The sequence below is a fragment of the Girardinichthys multiradiatus genome, chromosome 1, assembly GCF_021462225.1.
Source record: "Girardinichthys multiradiatus isolate DD_20200921_A chromosome 1, DD_fGirMul_XY1, whole genome shotgun sequence".
In the NCBI taxonomy this organism is placed as follows: Eukaryota; Metazoa; Chordata; class Actinopteri; order Cyprinodontiformes; family Goodeidae; genus Girardinichthys; species Girardinichthys multiradiatus.
Genome location: NC_061794.1, coordinates 8850253 through 8867709, shown reverse-complemented (window position 1 = coordinate 8867709; position 17457 = coordinate 8850253). Strand labels below are relative to the sequence as shown.

General features: G+C 39.8%; 1 protein-coding gene across 2 annotated transcripts; it reads right to left on the bottom strand.

The window, feature by feature from the left end:
* Positions 1-315: 315 nt before the first annotated feature.
* On the bottom strand, positions 316-11493 carry LOC124866073 (keratin, type II cytoskeletal 8-like). 2 transcript variants are annotated; one of them, XM_047361734.1, is made up of 9 exons: positions 10593-11493; positions 10345-10508; positions 4802-5010; positions 4657-4717; positions 4405-4500; positions 2674-2838; positions 2460-2585; positions 2095-2359; positions 316-2010 (listed from the first exon to the last, which is right to left on the bottom strand). In XM_047361734.1, the coding sequence occupies exons 1-9, from the start codon at positions 10702-10704 to the stop codon at positions 1799-1801; spliced, it is 1410 nt and encodes a 469-aa protein (XP_047217690.1). In that variant the 5' UTR covers positions 10705-11493; the 3' UTR covers positions 316-1798. The 2 variants fall into 2 exon arrangements, with proteins under 2 accessions (XP_047217690.1, XP_047217683.1); XM_047361727.1 differs by having other exon boundaries at positions 10345-11493.
* Between the last annotated feature and the right edge of the window lie 5964 nt (positions 11494-17457).

Below are 17457 nucleotides of genomic sequence, written 5' to 3'. Positions count from 1 at the left end.
CTGCACAAGCTGTAGTGTGTATGTGGTTACTCTTCATAGGAGACACATCTCACAAGCTTTAGTTATTAAAGATCTAGTAGGTATTACAAACGTCTAGTTAAAACTGGTTTTAATTCAGTTTCAGACCTTAACCAGTATGAAATGTGTCATGAATGATGTCTTGAGAAAGCTCTTTATAATCACAATCAAAGGGTTCTTTTTTTCCTTTTTGTGCAGTCAGAATTGGTGCAGTTCTTTTCCCTAATTATTACAGTCTTAACAGCCTAACCCTATTATGAAAATACATTTTCAGAATGAATAAGGATAAGACAGAAAGTAGTTCCAAAGATTTAATCACTTTAAACTTTCATCAAATGAGGAATCTTTCTCCTGTTTAATCATATAATTCAAGTATATATTCTGAAATCAATATTTTTCCTCTTTAAGATGTCTTCTAAACTGAAAGCAAATTCATTTACATTTATTTAACAAACCTTAATTCAGTTTGGCAGTAAAAACATTACCTCAGGACATTTTCTCCACAACAGCCTCCTAGTCACTACAATAGTTGAGGTAGGTGAGCTGTGAGTATAAAACTACCAGAGAGGCAGAGGAGATCATGACACACAAGTACAGTTAAGGTCAAAATTATCCATACCCTTGGCAGTATGTTTTTTATTTGACCAAAAGTAATATTAATGTCTTGGAGTGGCCCGGCCAGATTCTTGACTGAAATTTGATAGAGAATATGTGGAGGGAGCTAATAATTAGGGTTATGGCAAGGACGCCCTCCCACCTCCACCTCTAGCTCTGGCCCATACAATGCAGTTACACCCAGGCAAAATACCCCAAAGAATGATGGTCCTTTGGTGGTCCAGACCAGGTTTTCCAGTGATTGCTCACACATGGGCCATCACATCGGCAGCTTAAAACATAGTGGTGGCCAAATGCCAGCCTAATTTACAGTATCTCACAAAAGTCAGTACACCCCTCACATTTTTGTAAATATTATATTCTATCTTTTCAAGGGACAATACTGAAGATATAACACTGATATGATACATGTTGCCAGACAGTTTAGACATTACTGGCTGTCTATTGAGTTATTTTAAAGGGGACAGTAAATTTACATTGTACTACAGGCTGTACCCTGACTGCTTTACATTGTATCAAAGTGTCATATCTTCAGTGTTGTCCCATGAAAACATATAATCAAATATTTACGAAAATGTGAGGGGCATACTTACTTTTTGTAAGATGCTGTATATTAGGCTGGCATTTGATGCCAGTACTGAAACTGTTCTGGGCCAGTACAGAGCCACCACTATGTTCTAAGTGATGGTGCACACCCATGCGTGGACCATCACTGGAAAACCTGATCTGGGCCATCAAAGGGCTGTCATTCTTTGGGTATGTTGGCCCGATGTAATTGCCTTTTATGGGCCACAACAAGGCCAGATCTCTTTTGCTATGTGGGCTCCATGACTTGGCACTCATCACAATCTCATCAAAATACCAGAAATCATTAAACTACCAGTGGAAACATGCAAAACGCTGGCCAGCAGGTACAAGTAGGGGGTTATTGTTGCAATGGCAATAAAGATTATCCATCATATTATAGAAGGGTATACATAATATTTAATGAGCCATTGTTTGGGGAAAGTGTAATTAAAAACAATAAAATTATATTTTTCTATTATTATTGTTATTTTTTGAGAGATGCCTGTTTCAGTTCCTGTTAGAAAGAAAATTGTAGTTTTAATCTAAATCTGACAAGAGTATGAATAATTTTGGCCCCAACTGTAGCTTCATCTCTGATCTACACAGCAGAATCATCAATGACCTTGGAGGTCTCAGACACCACTTTGCCATCATTGGTCTCAATGGTCTTGACAATGAGATTTTTCTTGCTCTGGGTGGTGCTGTAGCCGCCGGAGCTACCGCTGCTGAAGTCACCCAGGCTGCTGCCGTAGCCGCCGCTGGAGTAGCTGCTCTTCATTCTGTCCATACTGGGGAAACCACTGTAACTCACTGTTGAGAATCAAATCAGATGTTAGAGAATCAGGGAGAATGTAAATTGTATTAAGCCTTCTGATCCACTTTAAGGCAACCTACTTCTCTGTTGGGAGATGTTGATAGCCTTGATGCCGGTTGCCAGTCTGTCCTCCTCTCCTTCCAGCAGCTTCCTGTAGGTGGCAATCTCGATGTCCAAAGCCAGCTTGACGTTCATCAGATCCTGGTACTCTCTGATCTGACGGGCCATGTCCTGCTTGGCTCTCTGCAGTGCCTCCTCCAGCTCCTTGATGTGAGCCTGGCCATTATTCACAGCCAGCTCACCACGCTCCTCAGCCTCAGCAATCTGGGCCTCCAGGTTGTTGCACTGAAAAGCAATTAATCAAATAACACTGTAACCTCAACAGACCTGACAGTATAAACTGTTGGATGGTCCAGCACAAAATTGAGAAAACACTTTTCTTTACCTGCCCCTTGATTGCATCAATCTCTGATGTCAGTTTGTGGACAATTCGGTTGAGTTCTGCAATCTCTGCTTTGGTAGTTCGCAGGTCATCTCCATATCTGTTGGCAGAGGTCTGCATCTCTTCATACTAAATTAACATAAAAAAACATCTTATAAACTGGCGCAGCTCTAGGTGAACCAGTGAAGCGTTAAATACTTTTGGAGTAATTGATTACCTTAGTTTTGTACCACGTCTCTGCCTCAGCACGGGTGCGGTTGCTGATATCCTCATGCTGTGCCTTGACCTCAGCCACAACTGCATCCATGTCCAGGTTGCGGCTGTTGTCCATCTCCACAACGACTATGGTGTCCTTGATCTGGGTCTGGAGCTCGCGCAGTTCCTGAGGAAATTAAACAAATAGGCAATGTGTGTTTTTAACCCTTTAACATTTTGGTTTCTCAACATTTAGTCTTACTGGTCTATCTAAGCTCCACTAACTCTAACATAAATAGATATCATTTAGCATGATGTCTACATATGTCACTGCTGTTTAGTTGTTGTTCCATATTAAGTTATCTCTTCACTTTCGTTTGATATAATGGTAAACATAAGAACTGTTTTTTTTAGAATTAAATGTAAGACTGTTAGAATCAGTGGTATGGCTTTGAAACACTAAACAAACAAAAGATATTCAGGCCCATAACAGTCTTGCAGCAGATCTTGCGCCGCTGGGAGCACAGGGCAGCTGGGTAATGGTCCAGAGAGGTGTAAATCATAGGAATAAGACTGAGGTGCAGCTCCAACGTATCTGGATTTTAAGATTTTTCCCCCATTAGCAACACACCCACTATCAACTACAATGCAATAATTTGTAGGTAAATGTGGTATTGAAAATGCCAGCAATCATTGTCAGAGTTGTTCAGGGACCAGAACGAGCTACACCAATCATATTGGAAACGTTTGGCCAGATATAAATGCAGTAAGAATGTCATTTGTATTGGCAGCCAGTTACGCTGAAGTCAACACAGTTGACTGGAGTGAAGACAAGTTTAACTGTAGAGCTTTCAGGCTCCTCTCTTGTGCTATCTCCAAGAATTTGTCCAATTTCGCCCAATTTTTAAAAGCTATAGCTATGGCAGCTTGTGTTTTCCTCACTTATCCATTTAGTTTTGTCGTTATTCACTGTCTTACTGTGTATTAACATAAAAAGCAATTAATTTGCCCTGTTAATGACTTGTATCTCATAAAGTTTTTCACGCAGCAGTGCCATACTAACTCCTTCAGTGAACATGGTACTACAGTGTCTGAAATACTAAATGCAGAGAAACACGTCAGTTTGTATTACTAGTCATAGTTTCCCAGGTCCGTTAGCATAGAAATTGCTAAATTCCACAGGTATCAAGACTCGGAACTGGTTCCCAGATCCAAGTTTTAACTTCATGGCTCAATGAAACACTACATAAGCAGCCAATTAATTTGCATTTACCAAACACAATCAATCTTTTCTCTTGGGCCCCACTGAAGGCAGCCCAGTTACCACCAAGTACATTAAGGGTACTTGTTCCACACTTTGTGAACTATGAAAGTAGAGGTTACTTGATGTTAAAAGGGACTTCATCTCCATCTCGCCATCGGCACCTACCGACAATTGCACCCTCATGATGGGAGATTGTATTACAGTTAAATTAGGATTTGTTTTTTTGAAATAGCCAAGTACTTTAGAATACTAAATATGACTGAATGTAATTGCATTGAACTGAACTAATTTTGGAGATTGCACATGACTCAGGTCAAGGTGCGTATTAAAAAATAAACTTCACCCAGCAAAGGAGAAACAGGTTCCAAAAAGAAATGAAGTAGAAATATAAAAAAATGCCTTGACAGGAATTACACCTCACTAATTATGCTGAATGGGTTAAAAGGATGGAAAATAATCTAACACAAACAAGGAAAGTGTGTGCCATACCTCCTCATAGATCGACCTGAGGAAGTTAACTTCATCTGTCAGACTCTCCAACTGTGCCTCCAGCTCAACCTTATTCATGTAGGCCTCATTAACACCCTGGAAGAAACGTGCTCTTTAGGAAGTGATATATTAAAAATAAAGGGGCTTATTTTTGCTTCTGTTGTGAAAGTAAAGTGTTAAATGATGATGGAGAGTGACAGCACATTATCTAAGCTGCAACTTTAAGTCCAGTTAACTGATGACAGTGACTACCTTCTTGATAAAGACAAATTCGTCCTCAGACTCTGTGCGCTTGTTGAATTCATCTACATACCTGAGAAGGACAAAAAAGTTATGAAATGATTTTGAACATTCAGAAAAGCCTCATCTAATAGAATAGGAAATAGCTGTTCTTCACTTTTTCTTGAAGTCCTCCGTCAGACCGTCCATGTTTTGCAGGTCGGTTTCCAGCTTCATCCTGTCATAGCCCAGGCTGTCCAGCTGTATGTGGAGGTTGGCGATGTAGGCTTGAAACATTGCATCGATGTTGGAGTGGATGGTGGTCTGTTCCTGGAGCAGGCTCCATTTGGTTTCTAGCTTTTTGTTCTGTTGCTCCAGGAAGCGGACCTTATGCAAAGGGAGAAATTGAAAAACAATCAACAATTAGATAATCATATCAACTTTCTACAAGAAAGTACCTCCACCCCTTACAGTGTCTTTTACCATGACAGAGAATGTATTGGCTAATGCAGCTTGCTGGTTGTCTGTATTATGTGACCTGCTCTATACCTGCTCAGAAAAGTGTGCTCAAGTTGTTTAGTAAAGAATAGCCATTCAGCTGTACAACTGGTCAAAAAAGTACAGTGATTGAGTTGCTTTGAGTTTTTCAACAGATTCACTAAAAGTTCTGAGTAATTTTTAAGTCATATCAAAACCCTGAGTAAACATGCTAAGCAGTAGCCTAGTTTTTCAGTAAACTGCTCAGCATGAAAATATTGTCAGCAGTAACCCAATGCCATCCTTGACATATGGATTTTGACTGGGCCACTCAAAAAGCTTAATTTTTTTCCGAGCTATTCAAAGGTAGAATTGCTGCTGTGCTTTGGATCATTGTCCTGCTTCAAAATCCAAATGAGATTAAGTTTACAGACTGATGACTAGACATTCTACTTCTGTATTTTCAGGTAGAGAACAGAATTCATGGTTCCATCAGTTATGGCAAGTTCTGGTCAGGTTCTAAAAACGCGAAGCAACCCCACACCATTACACTTCTATACCCCTGTTTGACTGTCAGTATAATGTTCTTTTTCTGTGGCTCGATGGAGGCCTACAGCCTACAGCCTACTTCGTAATGTCAGAAAGATGATATATTATACAGGTTGTTCTGGACAGCTTGTTCCCTTTATTACTGAAATCACCATTTCTAAAGTGCATGTTGTATTTACCTTGATTATTGCGGGTAGGTATTAAAATTGTTTATTCATCTAATACATGTAAGTATGAGGGAAAAAAAAGAAAAACAGAAGAAATCTCTAAGATTGCTTATCTTTTTTTTAATCCAATCCAACTTTATTTGTGTCGCACTTTAAAGCAACACAGCTGGCCAAAGAACTGTACACAAATATAACTTTCCTCTTTGTTTTAGGTATTGACCTGAGAGAATGTGAAGAAGCATAGGGCTGAAAAAGGCCAGACAAATATTGTGAGCATTGCCATGAAGATATTAAACACAAAAACAAGAAATTAAAAATTAGCTCTGAAATTAACAGACAAGCAGTGAAGTAATGCCAAAACTGGGGTAATGTGCTCATGTTTTCTTGAACCAGATAGCTGCCAAAAAGAAGCATTTTGCACCAGCCGTACACGAGCAAGTGATGAACGACTCAGACAAGAATAACGTCAATTTCAGTAGTCTAAATAAATTGTGACAAACTCAAAGCGATGCAAAGAAAGAAATGGATTAGTTCCTGGAGCATGCAGTTTACTAAAACTGGACTTGATCACTGTGCTAATCTGTGCATCAAATCTGAGATTGCTGTGAAGCTTTACACCAAGGTTTGTTGCTACTAGTTTTAAATGTTGACTCAACAAACCCAGGTCAGCAGCAACACTGGAGGCATCACTGGGCCCAAATATCATAACTAGGATCACAGATGTGTTCCTGTCAAGAAAAACAGAAGAGACTGCAGCCTCCTGAACATTATAGATGGGTGAGTAAGTGCTATATTAAAGAAATGGCATGTGTTTTTTTTTTAAAGCTTGGTGTGATATTTCATTGGAGTAGGGCACACTATCAGTAAATGCCTTATCTTAAATTACTCTTTCTGGTATCTGTGATTTAAAGTGATGCACCATTGAATTGGAAAATAATTGACATTGACCAGTGCGACTGTGGTTTGATCTAAATTGCAACTGACAGGTTAAATGCAGAAAAACCTCAATTTATTTTTTTACTGGTCATTAAATGCTTCAAAACAGAAAAGTTTTTTTTCAGTTCATAAATACATCACTATACAGCATCTTCTTCTATGCACTTTCTGTTTTAGTTTAGAGAAATGAAAGGGAAGAATATCTGCTTTGATTGGATTTAAAACTGCAATCTCATTTAAGGAATATGCAGTTGTCATAATCTGCCTGTGTTTGGGGTTTTGAGTTTGAGTTCTGTTTACTTTCTCTTCACTGCCAGGTTCTTTACTTGCTTTATTTCAGTTCATTCTTGTTTATTAGATTCATTCTGGTGTTTGATACTTCCCTGGATTTGTATGTTAGATTTTTTAGTTTGTGTTTTCTTATAGATCTGTTTTCTCGCTGTTTATGTTCTTTTGGTAGTCTTATTATTTACTTATTTCAGTTCAGCTAGAGGTATTCTGTTACCTCCCTGCACTCCCTGCTTATCTGTGGTAATTAGCCACTCTCCCTCAGTTGCCTTCAGTCCCTCTTTCCCCAGCTGCTCTTGATTCCCCTCTGATTAGCTTCCTTGTTCCATTATCCACTCCCCCTCAGTATTTATACTCCCTTATGGTCATTGTTCCTTACTGGTTCCTTCTGGAAACTACCCTGCTACTACACTATTCATGCCCTTCGACCAGCCTGTTTTTCCTGTCCTACCTGCACATGTAAGTTTATATGTTTTCTCATCACACATCAAAATCCCTAGAGATGTCCAAAATGCATAAAACCCTATATAGAGTGAAGGCTTTTGTGTAGAGTGTGGCCAACTCTCCTTTATCACTAGAACTCCCAGAATTCTAACTCTACTAGAACTCCCAAGCCCGTCAATTTGACGGCGAGCATTCTGTATGCATTGGTCAGAATGATACAGGCTTTCTTGCACGCTATAAAATTATGGTTTTGACAAGAATTAATAATAGTATTTGATCAAAACCTATTATGTTTAATTATTATTTATAAATAGTACTGAAAAATAATACAGAGTAGTGGGTACATTTAAAAAAAAAATCTTTACTAATCTGACCAAAAGCTGTAAAGCTCCATGTTACGTCCCCCTTTCGCTCCGCGGACATAAACTAGTGCTAAAAATGCCTGCAGCTCATCCACACTCATGTCCGAGGAGGAATCATCTCCTAAAACTCTGCAGGCCTCAGCCACCCTGCAGCCCTGAACGTGGATGAGCATTTCGGCGTCATCCAAGCAGAGGAACACGGTCTGGGCATCTTGGGCGTGTTCTGGCTCTGACGCCTCCCTCTACTTTCTTCCTCCCCTACCACTGTCCACACAGTGCCATCCTTTCCTATCTCCTCCTCCTTCCCAGGTGTGCGCTCGTCTTGCGATGAAAATGCAATAAAGCGCAGAACAGATTGTTGTTACTGGGCTACTATATCTATGACCTAACTTATTGTTTATTTCTTTTTCCATTATCAGTACCTTGTTTTTTAGTTTCTCTCCCGCCAGTGAGCTGGTTTGCTGGGTTTATTGCTGGGCACTGGGCACCAGCTCGTCTCCCTGTCTCTGAACCTGCGCTGATTGTGGTACTGTTGCTATAGTTTATATATTATTAGTTTACTAATCTAAAAACTATAGCCTAAAATGATAAAATCGTTACATAGGCTAGTCTTTTACTGCCTTGAAATAATGCGCCACAACCTCCTGCTAATGGGACGACTCGTGTTTTTTAGTCCGGGGAGGCTCACTCTATAACCCGCTGTCAGGGAACTGAATGCTGACCAAGAGCCGTCAGAATCCCTGTGGACTACAGAATCACAATCATGTAATTTTTGAAGCATTTCAAATGCCTCTTGAGCAGAACATATCCTTCTAGAAGCCATTTGTAGGATGCCAACAATCTCCTTCTCAGACTGCATTCTAGAGTGGCGGTTGCTAGGCAAAGCTCGCGCGTACTCGGCCGCGGGAAAAAAATATCAACGTAAATAATAGGGCCGTCAAAATAGCGGCTGTGGTAGTTAGAGGTAGAAATACTGAGATCTTTTATTTACTTTGTTATTTTTAAAATATAGAGACATAGGAATACACAAGACAGGTTTAGAAAAAGTCAGGATGCCAGGAAGATGAGAGTTTTAATAAACCACAGTTATGGCATGTCAAACTTTCAAAACCATCAAATTGACAGCCCTGGGAGTTCTAGTGTTAAATTGCAGGTAGGTAAAAAGGCAGAGATGAAGAAAGAGAGCCAATAATTCTTCTACATAGCTTCCTGTTTTTCAACTGGGATAAAGGTGTGGCATAGTGTTGTCTTCTGAATACACAAGGATAAATTTTAAACTGCATAAAATAGGTTTTGATAAGAGAAGAGCAGAAAGACAGTGGTGACTGAAATTGCACAGGGGATATTTCTGCTGAAGAGCTAGTTTACTTGTTTCTGTATAGTGGAGTAATAGTGGAAGCAGATACCAGACTCATGGACACTGTACTTTAAAAATGTAATAAGTTATCATGCGGGCAATAAAGCTAATCAGAAAGATAACTAAAACTTTGGATGAAGTTTATCTCTCCTTATCTTTGTTAAATCATTGTTCCAGGAGGAGAGTTGATGCCCTGCCAGTGGGCGGCTATTGACTAAGACATAAAACCAGCTGACGTTATTAAATATTAACCCTGCACTACTAACACCTCAGAGGACTGATTTTCTCCAACTAACTCAACCTGCCACAGTTTTTCATGGGTGTCATGGCTCTTCTGCAATGCCATCAATAAATTAAGGGTCAACCTGTGACTTGTTGGACCTCAGAGGTGGAAGTTAGCACCTGCCACTAGCCAAATGTGGCCAAATAACTATATTTTGAATTTTGTAAAGGATTAATCAACCATGCATAGTTGTTTTACCCCCAAGATTGTTTGATGAGTCTCTATTTGAATGTGAGGCTACAGCTGGGTTCAATGCTATGCAACAAAAGCTACAGTATATGAGAAAGCTAAACCATCAAGAGACTTTAAAACGAACAAACATAAAAAAGCAAACTACTTCAGGACACAAGAGAAGAAGTACCGGTACACTGGCAGATAAATAGAAACAGCAACCAACCCTGCTATTGTAGTAGAAAGGACTAGAAACTGTACAAATAAAGCAGTTCATTGCAACTTTTGCAAAAGGTTTCACAGAGCCATTGTAACTACCAAAATAGCATTGTCGTTTGGGTTTTTTATTGCTAGAGCAGTACCGGAAGCCTAAGCAGACACTACTGAGCTGTTGGGACGTTATTACAGAATAGCGTAGAGCTGTATAACCACCATCACCGTTTTACTTTCAGAATGAACAGCAATGAGAGTGACTGTGTGTGTGTCGGTGCGCTTGTGTGTGTGTGTAGTAGGAGTAAGAGATGGCCAAAATAAAAAAATAAACCTTATATCATAATAAGTTTTTATTATATATATATTAAAATGTTATGATATGGGACGACCCTAACAATGTCAGGGCTGTAAAGCAGCTTTTACACTCTGTAACTGAATCTTGAACTATACTAAAGTAATTCCTGCATATCTTACCTTGTCAATGAAGGAGGCAAAGCGGTTGTTGAGGCCCTTGATCTGATCTTTCTCTTGGGTGCGAACGGCTTGCAATGTGTGGTCAATCTCGAAGTTCAGGGGGACCAGCAGACTCTCATTAACAGCCACAGCTGTGACGGGGGCTTGACTAATCTCGCCCAATCCTGAGCACACAGTTGATCCACGGTTAGGTATTAAGGTGGGAGATGCACTGAAGCCAAATGCTCTCGAATCATTGAAGCCAGCACCTGCATAGGATCTTATTTTGTAGGACCTGGTGCTGAAACCTCCAGTGTAGGACCTGCTGCTGAAGTTGTGACCAGGGGTGCTGTAAGAGGTTGCTGTGGCCCTGAAAGCCATTCTGAAGGTTTTTCTTTGAAAAAAAATTAAAAATGGATGTCTGAGGGATCTGATAAAGGTTGGCAGACAGGCAGGCCAGGGCAGAGAGCAAAGTTGGAGAGACAGAGGGGACAGAGTAGTTTTAAACCTTGCCTCTGCTGTGGGAGGGGACGATACTGTACCTTTGGACTACTGCACTTTCAATTCAGTCATAATAATTACCTCCTCTTTTCACAGGTTTGTCTAACTGAAACTGAAATCTACTTGAGGAATGTCAAATAGTGCTCCTTTTTCTCTCTACTTGTATCATTTGAGTACACTTGAGGTGCAGATCAGCTCACACAAAAACAAATATTCACATTCTTACATGTATTACAATTAGTCAGACAAGTAGTCCAACTGTGGCTAAGATGGTAGGGGTTCGTCCAGTAACCACGGGGATGCTGGTTCAAACACCCACTCTGTCCGTCTCAGCCCCCTTTGGCAAGATACTTCACCTGCCTTGCGTGGTGATGGCGGTCAGAGGGCCTGGTGGCACCGATTGCATCGGAGCTGTGGCTATCTTCCTTTGTAAATATCATTTGTAATGATAGCTGTTTAGCAATTCAGTGTATCTGTCAGGGGTACTTAAAGAGATAATATTTTAGTAGTACCCAGGGGTGAAAGTAAGCCGGTCCGGTACTGCGTACCACTAAAAGATTCTGCCCCGGGAGAAGGGAAGAGGGAGGAACGGCTGTCTGCTATGAAGCCGTCATCCAGAACCAGTTACGGCTGCAAACATTCACGAGCACACAAAGAACATCAGATCTACTACCAAAGGTGTTGAGGTAGGAAAACTTTACTGGCCGTCAGTTAACTCTTACATTACTCCTCACCTCTCCCCGACTCTTTTATTTGGCAGCCAAAGGACAATCCTCAGTCAGAGATCAGTAGTACGTTTCCACAAGTTTATAAAAAACCAATCTGAATTCAGAGAGGGGACACACACTTAGACTGGTACCTGGAAACGTCTGTGTGTTGTCCGTCTTGGAGGGGCTACAATACCTTTATATACCCTTCGCTGCTATGCAGTACACATACACAATCATCCTGTCTGTAAATATCTCCCCAGCAACCATATAACCTCATATCCAAATAAGGAGTACTTCTAGTCCTTCTCCTATAACAAACTTATCGTGTCTGGCTCCAGCCTTGTCTCCTTCCCCAATTTATGACATTGTCCTCTCTGTGCGCTGTTCTCCCCTGTATTCTTCTCCCCCATCGGTGATTCCTTGTCCTTCACTAATTTATGACTTTGGACTCTCTACTTCCCTCCCTAAGGACCTTGCACTTTCTAGGCTTCACTCCCTAAGCTTGACACCCTATGCTCTATGTACACATGTCAGTTACACACATAGATAGTTAATATTACACACATAAATAGTTTATATTCTACAAAGGCCAGTCTAAAACATAAATATAGCTTTTTTCCCCCTCATTCCAAATAGTTTCTGAACTGTTCTGCTATGATGGAGCCTCCATGCTCTTGCTTTGCTTCTCTCCCCTCGGAGCTCGAGGCTTTTGTAAACGGCCAGCCTTTAAAACGAGCACCGCTACGTTTAATATCTGTCTGCTCTCTGCTAAATACCCCAGTTAAAAGCAAAGAGAGATTAACTTGTTAAGTTTCATGTTATTTTGCTGAATTACAACAACACAGTACAACTCGAAAACACTGCTTATGACCAGAGATTTCACATACGCTATACGAGAGCGCATGCGCGTTTGCCTCCGAAACAGAACGGTTACCAAGGAAATCGGTGCGTTTGATTTAATGGACTGGGAGATTTTACACAGGTGGTGCACAGACATAAAAAAACTCCGCTTGCAATAGGACAGAACGAACAATAAATCACTTAGCATCTACAGACTTTTAAGTAAAATCACGAAAACAACCGAACTGTCAAATGTTTTATTTAAATAAAATCAAAACTTGACCACAATGCAGAGAACAATAACTTCTTTGTTCAGCAGAAAAGATGGAAAAGTTATACATCAGAAAATGGTTTATCATTGTTTCATACATGGCAGTTCTTTAACAATTGAAATATATATTACATTGTCAATTGATTCTAATTTCTGCCTAATACAGACAGCCTACAGTAAAATAAAATATTGATACATTTTAATTAGTTTGTGTTTGGACTTTGCTGAGAGAGAGAGAGATGTCGAAGGGGCCACAGATGAGAGTAACAATTACATACATATATATATATATATATAATATGCATGTATGCATGTATGCATGTATGTATGTATGCATCCATGCATACATACCCCCAGTGCCTCCCCAGCCCCCCCTCTAGCTCCGCCCCTAAGTACCGGTAAGAATTTAAAACTACTTTCACCCCTGGTAGTACCCACCAAAGGTTAAGACTGTTACTCATCATTATTATTTACTAGTAGTCTCCATATTTTATTCCTTTTCATTCCTTAGGAAATGCTTTTCAAAGCAATGTCCATGTCTTTATGCACCTGTAGCAACATCAGGGGTAGGTAGTGGGTTCAGTGTCTTGCCCAAAGGTATGCCTTTGTGTGCAATGAGGATCTGGTCTTCCATGAGGGGAACTCACCGACAAAAGAGTTAGTCCAACTGTCACATTGCTGTCCTTACATTTTTTCTATATACACTCTAATCTATCACAAACTCACAGTCACAAACTATTGACTGCTGGGTTTCCTTAGGTAAGCGCAGGCAGCGCCCTCTGCTGTATGGCCATACGAATTACCTACAAGTCACAGATGGTTTTGCTCTTCTATCTGCCGTATGTTTGGGGCATAATTGAATGTGCGACAAAAAGAATGTGTGACTTGTAAAGCAGCATTTGTGACTCACAACAGCAGATTTGTGCTGATTTGTTTTAAAGGAAAAATGTGATAAATGTTTGTGGGTTGTTAATGTAGGTGTGTGAATTTGTTTTGAATCAAATGGAGCAAAACTGTAAATGTAAGAGGTTTTTGATGTGTGACTACCAGAATACAATTTGTCCACTTGTACTTAAGAATCTGAAGAGGTATAACTGTTGTTTTGTATTTGTGAAAGACAGAAAAAAAAAATCTACAATTACAAAACTCTTATACTATTTCTCCCTGTGGCTTCAAATTCAGTTACAATGCGCAAATCATTTTACCTCAGATTTGTTGTCCATAGTTTCTCCTTTAACAAATAAAATCATCATTTAAAAACTGTATTCTGAACTTACTTTAATTTTTTTTGTCTGACAATAAAAATTTATTTGATGATCTGACGCATGTAATTGTGACAAAAAGTTAAGAAAATAAGAAATCTGTAAGCAGGAATATATTTCTCCACAGCACTGTATGCCTGAGACTATCAGAGCGAGGTTGACCTTTAAGAATGTCTTAGATGGACTTCTAATGTGTTTTTCCCCTTTTATTAAAACAAAAACAATTGAGATCACCAGGAAGACAGAGCAGAGAAGAAAGTAACAGAAGCTGAAAAAGGAAGACAGTTGTGTAGCTTTCAGGGAGGAGTTGAGAAAGGCTCTGGGTGGCCAGGAGGTGCTTCCAGATGACTGGACAACCACAGCTAATGCTGTCAGGGAGACAGGTAGGAGAATACTTGGTATGTCTTCTGGAAAGAACATTGTTGGTGGAACGAGGAAGTACAGGAGTGTGTACAGAGAAAGAGATTAGCTAAGAAGAAGTGGGACACTTGCCAAGGCCAAACAAAGTGCATACACTGAGTTGTATGATAGGCTGGACAGTAAGAAGGTTGAGAAGGATTTATACATGTTGGTGAGACAGAGAGACAGAGATGGGAAGGATGTTCAGCAGAGTTAGGGTAATTGAGGATTGAGATGGAAATGTACTGACAACAAATGTGATAGGAAGATGGAAGGAGTACCTTGAAGAGTTGATGAATGGGCAAATTGTGAGAGAACAAAGAGCAGAAGAAGTGACCATTTTGGATCAGGAAGTAGCAAAGATCAGTAAGGATGAAGTAAGGAAGGCATTAAAAAGAATGAGTGAAAAGGCAGTTGGTCCTGATGAAATATCTGGAAGTATGAAAGTGTCTAGGAGAGAGAGCAGTATTGGTTTCAACTAGGCTGTTCTATGAGATCTAGAGAACGAGAAGCCTGAGGAGTGAAGGAGAAGTGTTATGGTATACATTTTTAAGAACAAGGGAGATGTGCAATGCTGTGGCAACTACAGAGAAAGAAAGTTGATGTGTCATACAAGTGAGTCATGAAGTTATAGGAAAGAGTAGTGGAAGCTAGACTGAGGTCAGAAGTGAGCATCTGTGAGCAGCAGTATGGTTTCATACCAAGAAAAAGATGCAATATTTCCTTTGAGGATGTTGATAGAGAAGTACAGAGAAGGTCAGAGGGAGCTGCATTGTGTTTTGTAGATCTAGAGAAAGCAGATGAAAGTGTGCTGAGAGAGAAGCTCTGGTATTGTATGAAGAAGTCTGGAGTAGCAGCAACGTATGCTAGAGTGGGGCGGTACATGTATGAGAGCTGTAAGACAGTGGTGAGGTGTGCTGCAGGTGTGACAGAGAGAGATACTGCTTTTTCCACCGAATCACAATGCCTGCCAAACTCAGCCTCAGTGGACAGATTCACCCTCCCTGGAACATTCAACTCCAAGTCCGACAGTAAGCTTCATCTCTACCCACGCATTACTTATCATCCATTATGACCTCTCACCTCTCTTCCATAGTGCCCAGTCCAATTGTCCTCAGACCCCCGGATGACCAGCCAAACCGTTAACACGCTTTTCAATAAAGACTATTAAACCTGACATCCTGCCTCCATATCTGTGCTCACTGTCAGAGCCTAACTGCTATTAGCATTATGACACTGTGTTGTCAAGCCCCAGCCTATATTTCTGTACTTCTGGAGCTCCTCAGTTCTTCTCACAGTCTGAGATCTTCCAATCAAAGGCTGCTGATGGTTCCACAAACCTATTTTAAAACCAGGGGGGATAAATCCTTCAGAGTGGTGGCCCCTAGGCTGTGGAATGTGCGCTGTGTGGATTCTTTTAAGAAGCAGTTGAAGATACATTTATTCAGACTGGCTTTTAACTAGTTTTATGTTGTATGTTTTTTATATGTATTCTGTTTTGACTTTTTTCTTAATTATATTGTTTATTTTTCTTTTTATGTATGCTTTTGCTACTTGTGTTTTTTACATTTGTTTTTTTGTAAAGCAGTTTGTGATTTAACCTGTGAAAGGTGCTATATGAAATTTACTTATTTACTAGAAAAAGATGCAGAAGATAGTGTTAGATGGAGACCGATAACTCCCCGTGGCTACCCCTGAAAGGGAAAAGCAGAAAAAGAATACGATAATTACGAAGTAAACTTGCTAAAACCAATTAGACTCGACAAGGCACCACTCACCCAGCAGATGGCACTATTGACAGCTAGACCATGACATGTGATCTTTACAGGAAGAATGAACAGCTTTTTCCCCAAAATGTCTGCCACTATAGACACTTTCCTAAGAATGTCATATCTGACTTGGTGACCAGCACCGCATATAAGTTCATCAGCAAATCAGAACAATGTCAGGACACCGCAGTGATTAAATCACCACATTAGCAATGAAAGATTACAATTTGCCCAGATTTCACAAAACAATTTTTAGCATTTTTAACAAACCTAAGAACACATATACACATGTTTAGAGGGCAACTGGATGAACACGCTGCCATGCAAAATAGAAATGATTATCATCTGATATGTATTGTCCTGTCAGCACTAGAGCAAGGTACACAGTAAAACATATTATTAAGCTCTCTAATGATTCTGCTTTTCAATTTTAAAAAGTTCAAAGCAAATGGAAGAGAACTGTTTGTAGGCCATTTGTGGCAAACACATGCTGGTGTCAGAAAGAATCGTTAATAGGTTATTACCTTATAATAATTCCATGATGTGATATGATGTGAATGATGTGATAGCAATATTCAATGTACAGTATCTATATGCAATATTACAGTATGACAGCAGAATTTACACAAATGGACTCAGACCCAGTCTCGATGTAACTTGCTGCATGTGCAGACCAGGATTACGAATGTAAATCATTTGATTTGCAAGGAGCTGGCATGTCTGCAACAGGCTTCAAGGCGCACATATGATTTCATTCTGATTCAAACTGTGTTACTGGCAGTTTGAAAAGCTCCAAACAGCCAGTCAAATCACTGAGTGAAGGTCATCAGACACAGAAAATGCCTTGCAGCTATACGGTGGGAAAAATAAGTATTTGATTCAATGCTGATTTTGCAAGTTGTCCCATTTACAAAGAATGGAGAGGTTTGTAATTTTCATTGTAGGTCCACTTCAAGATTTGATTTAAGAATGGATTAAGACCACAGTAAAGTGCACTATTTTGGGACCAGTGACGTACTTCAGTGATTTCCAAACTTTTCTGCTTCTAATTCACAAACTTACACTGGAAGAGACTAATGACTCAAACTACTGGTTGGTGTATTAATAAACACAAACAACATCAACAGCCTATATTTTGTTTTCTATTTGAAAGTTCTTTTCATTTTATTTTACTTAGTTTGTTTTATCTAGAGCTAAAAAACGAAAAAAAAAGTATATCTTTTGTGGTTATCCCAAGCGGTGGATCAGAAAAAGATTTGCAAATAAAAACAGGATTTAAAAACCAAATGCAGTATCAAACAATACTGAAATTATTATTAAAGTGGGCAGTTTTGTTTCTGTAGCAACAACTGCAGCAAGTACCATTCAATCAGTGATAAACA